Here is a 2,890-nt window from a genome sequence, read left to right on the forward strand (position 1 = left end):
GCTCCTACCTCCTTGGCCTCGCGGAGCTGGGTGAGCATGACAATGAGCGGCACTTCCTCCTGCCACACCATCTCCCAGAAGTCCGCCACGGTGTGGGGCATGGGGCCCTGGGTCGCAATGTAGACCTTCTCCTGCCCGTCGTAGCCCTGGGGGCGGGGGGCAGACAGGAGGAGGCTGAGGAACAGCGAGAGGGGACTCCGGGAACCCATGCTCTGCAGGTCCTAGGACCAGGCTGAAGCAGTAAGTGTGCACATGCAGACCCAGCTGCACACACAGACACACATGTACACACAGACATGTGCACACGCCGACACAGCTGCACACAGACACACGTGGACACACAGACACATGTGCACACGCAGACAGGCATGCACACAGACACATGTGCAGACATGCACGCACACGCGCACACACATGCACACACAGACACAGTTGCACATGTGCACACACAGACACGCATGCACATATAGAATGCAGGTGTGCCCACGTAGACACACGCATGCACACGCAGACAAATGCATACACCAGAAGCATACGGTGGGAAGGACGTGGGTTCTGGAGTGAGGACCATCTGGGTGCCACCCCTGTCCAGCTGCTGGCCGGCTGTGCCACCACCAGCAAGCAACGGGCTCCTGCGAGCCTCAGTCTCCCCATCTGTGAATTGGGCATCGCCCCGGCCATGCAGGAACACAGTGCAGGTCAGACTCACAGTTACCGCGGGACCAGCGCACGTGAGGCCTCTTTAAACCCTTGGCTCCCCCCTCCCCCGCGTTCTCTCCACACAAAACACGAAACTATGCCTCGACATCCGTGGGGTGAACGTTTCCCTTTGCATCTCGCTCCCGTGCACGTGGGAGCGAGACGAAGCCCCGTCTGGCCAGCCCTCCTTTCTCTGAGCGGGACCTCGGTCCACCTGGCTCACCTGCGGGCAGGTGGGGAACCAGTTCCCCAGGGTCCCAGCCTCTCCTGTCCACCTCCCTGCACCTGCTGAGCCCTGTCCTACCGCTTCAGGCCCCTAGAGGGCGCCACTGCAAGGTAGTGAAGGGGAGAGGGGAAGGGGGAGAGGGAGAGGGAGAGGGGAGACCTCGGCTGTGTTCTGGGGACGTCAGTACCTGGGCCTTGGGCCTGAGCTGGAAGGAACCCGCCCCCCCAGCCCCCACCCGGCTGGCCGGCCACTCACTCGGATGTAGTTGGCGTTGATGTAGTCCCCATCCTCTTGGCTCCGTGCCCGCCCGAGACACACGCGGCTGTGGGGATCTGGGGAGTCAAGAGGCCAGGGGCCGGGGGTCAGAGGCCAAACGGTGACCTGGGAACCCCGCCTCCAGCAGGCCCGGAGGGAGGGGGGGCCTGTGGTTATAGCATCGCCCCGTGAGGAGCTAGCAACTTATTTTCTGCATCGACATTGGGAGCCACGGCGTGTGGTTCAGAGCAGGAGAGGGGCAGGGGCAGGGCCGCCATCGGGGGAGGTTGGGGGTTGGGTACAATCGGGGCAGAACAGGGCTGCTGCCTGGCCCACCGCCAGGCGGGCAGGGGCTGGGCCCCTGGGAGACGAGGACCGACAGGCGCTGAGCCCCAGCTAGCAACTTATTTTCTGCATCGACATTGGGAGCCACGGCGTGTGGTTCAGAGCAGGAGAGGGGCAGGGGCAGGGCCGCCATCGGGGGAGGTTGGGGGTTGGGTACAATCGGGGCAGAACAGGGCTGCTGCCTGGCCCACCGCCAGGCGGGCAGGGGCTGGGCCCCTGGGAGACGAGGACCGACAGGCGCTGAGCCCCGACCGCAGGCCTCGGCTGGGGTCCCCCATGTGGGAAGAAGAGCTGGAAGGAGGTTTGGGGCCACTGGGTTTTGGTGACCGAGGGCGACATCGGTTTCCCCATTTGTAAAAGAGGGTTCAGGCCCTAGCAGGTGTGGCTCTGTAGATAGAGCACCAGCCTGCAGACTGGAAGGATCCTGGGTTCGATTCCCGGTCAGGGCACATGCCCGGGTTGTGGGCTCGATCCCCAGTAGAGGTCATGCAGGAGGCAGCCGATCAGTGATTCTCTCTCCTCATGGATGTTTCTTTCTCTCTCTCCCCCTCCCTTCCTCTCTCCGAAATCAACAAAAATGTATTTAAAAAATAAAATCGGGATCATCATACTGTACCACCGACATCGGGGGTCGTTTCGAGGAGGTTGGCAGGGAGCGGGGGCCCCCGGGGACCCCCCATGTGGGATATGGACTCTTGCTAATGCTGGTGTGGCTGTGGGTCACGCCCTCCCCCTGCCGTGCGGCGTTGGGGTGTCTGAGAGCAGAGGCCCCATGTGTGCTCGCTGCCTCTTCCCGGGCTGAGCCGTGCGTTCTGCGTGCGTCCCGCCTTCTGAACTCCTCTGGCCCCGGGACCCCATCCCCGCCCCCTTGCTCCCCGTGGCCACCATCCTTACTTGGCAAGATGGTCTTGTATCGGTCCTTGGAGGCGTGCCCGGGGACATCCAGCTCTTCGGGGTTGACAAAGTTCGGGGGGATCTTCTGGCGGGGAGGGGGGGAGACACCAATGAATGGCCGGCACCCCTGCCCAGGCCCCATCCCCTGCCCCCTTTTCTGGGGGAGCTGGGCCCTGGCTGCCTGGCCCCTCCTGGCAGCCCCATGCAGGCCTGGGTGGGTGGAGGGCAGAGGAGGACTGTGGGACCATCTCCTTCCTGGAGCCCTGGGGTCCCCTTTCCTACAGGCCCCGAGAGGAGGCCCCCCAACCTCCCGCCGTGCCCAGGGCGGGTGACCCCGAGTCCTTACCAAGAACTCCTCTTCCAGCTGCTGGGGGCTGGGGGGCTGGTGCTGCAGGGCCCAGCGGGTGAGGGGGTGCCCGGCCGTGCGCAGGAAGTGCAGGGTGACCTCCCGAGGGGTGTTCACGGAGCAGA

The 2,890-nt window shown here is 64.2% G+C and overlaps 1 protein-coding gene across 1 annotated transcript in view; it reads right to left on the reverse strand.

The window, feature by feature from the left end:
- Positions 1-2,888, reverse strand: part of PTPN7 (protein tyrosine phosphatase, non-receptor type 7) — a gene marked incomplete at its 5' end in the record, with an annotated part of 6,232 nt that extends 3,344 nt beyond the window's left edge. Inside the window, 4 exons of the mRNA XM_015559879.1 lie at positions 9-146; positions 1,181-1,257; positions 2,420-2,504; positions 2,766-2,888. Coding sequence (XP_015415365.1) covers positions 9-146; positions 1,181-1,257; positions 2,420-2,504; positions 2,766-2,888 — 423 coding nt within the window. The remainder of the gene's footprint in view (positions 1-8; positions 147-1,180; positions 1,258-2,419; positions 2,505-2,765) is intronic.
- Between the last annotated feature and the right edge of the window lie 2 nt (positions 2,889-2,890).

The sequence above is a fragment of the Myotis davidii genome, unplaced genomic scaffold (genome assembly GCF_000327345.1).
Source record: "Myotis davidii unplaced genomic scaffold, ASM32734v1 scaffold1915, whole genome shotgun sequence".
Classification (NCBI taxonomy): domain Eukaryota; kingdom Metazoa; phylum Chordata; class Mammalia; order Chiroptera; family Vespertilionidae; genus Myotis; species Myotis davidii.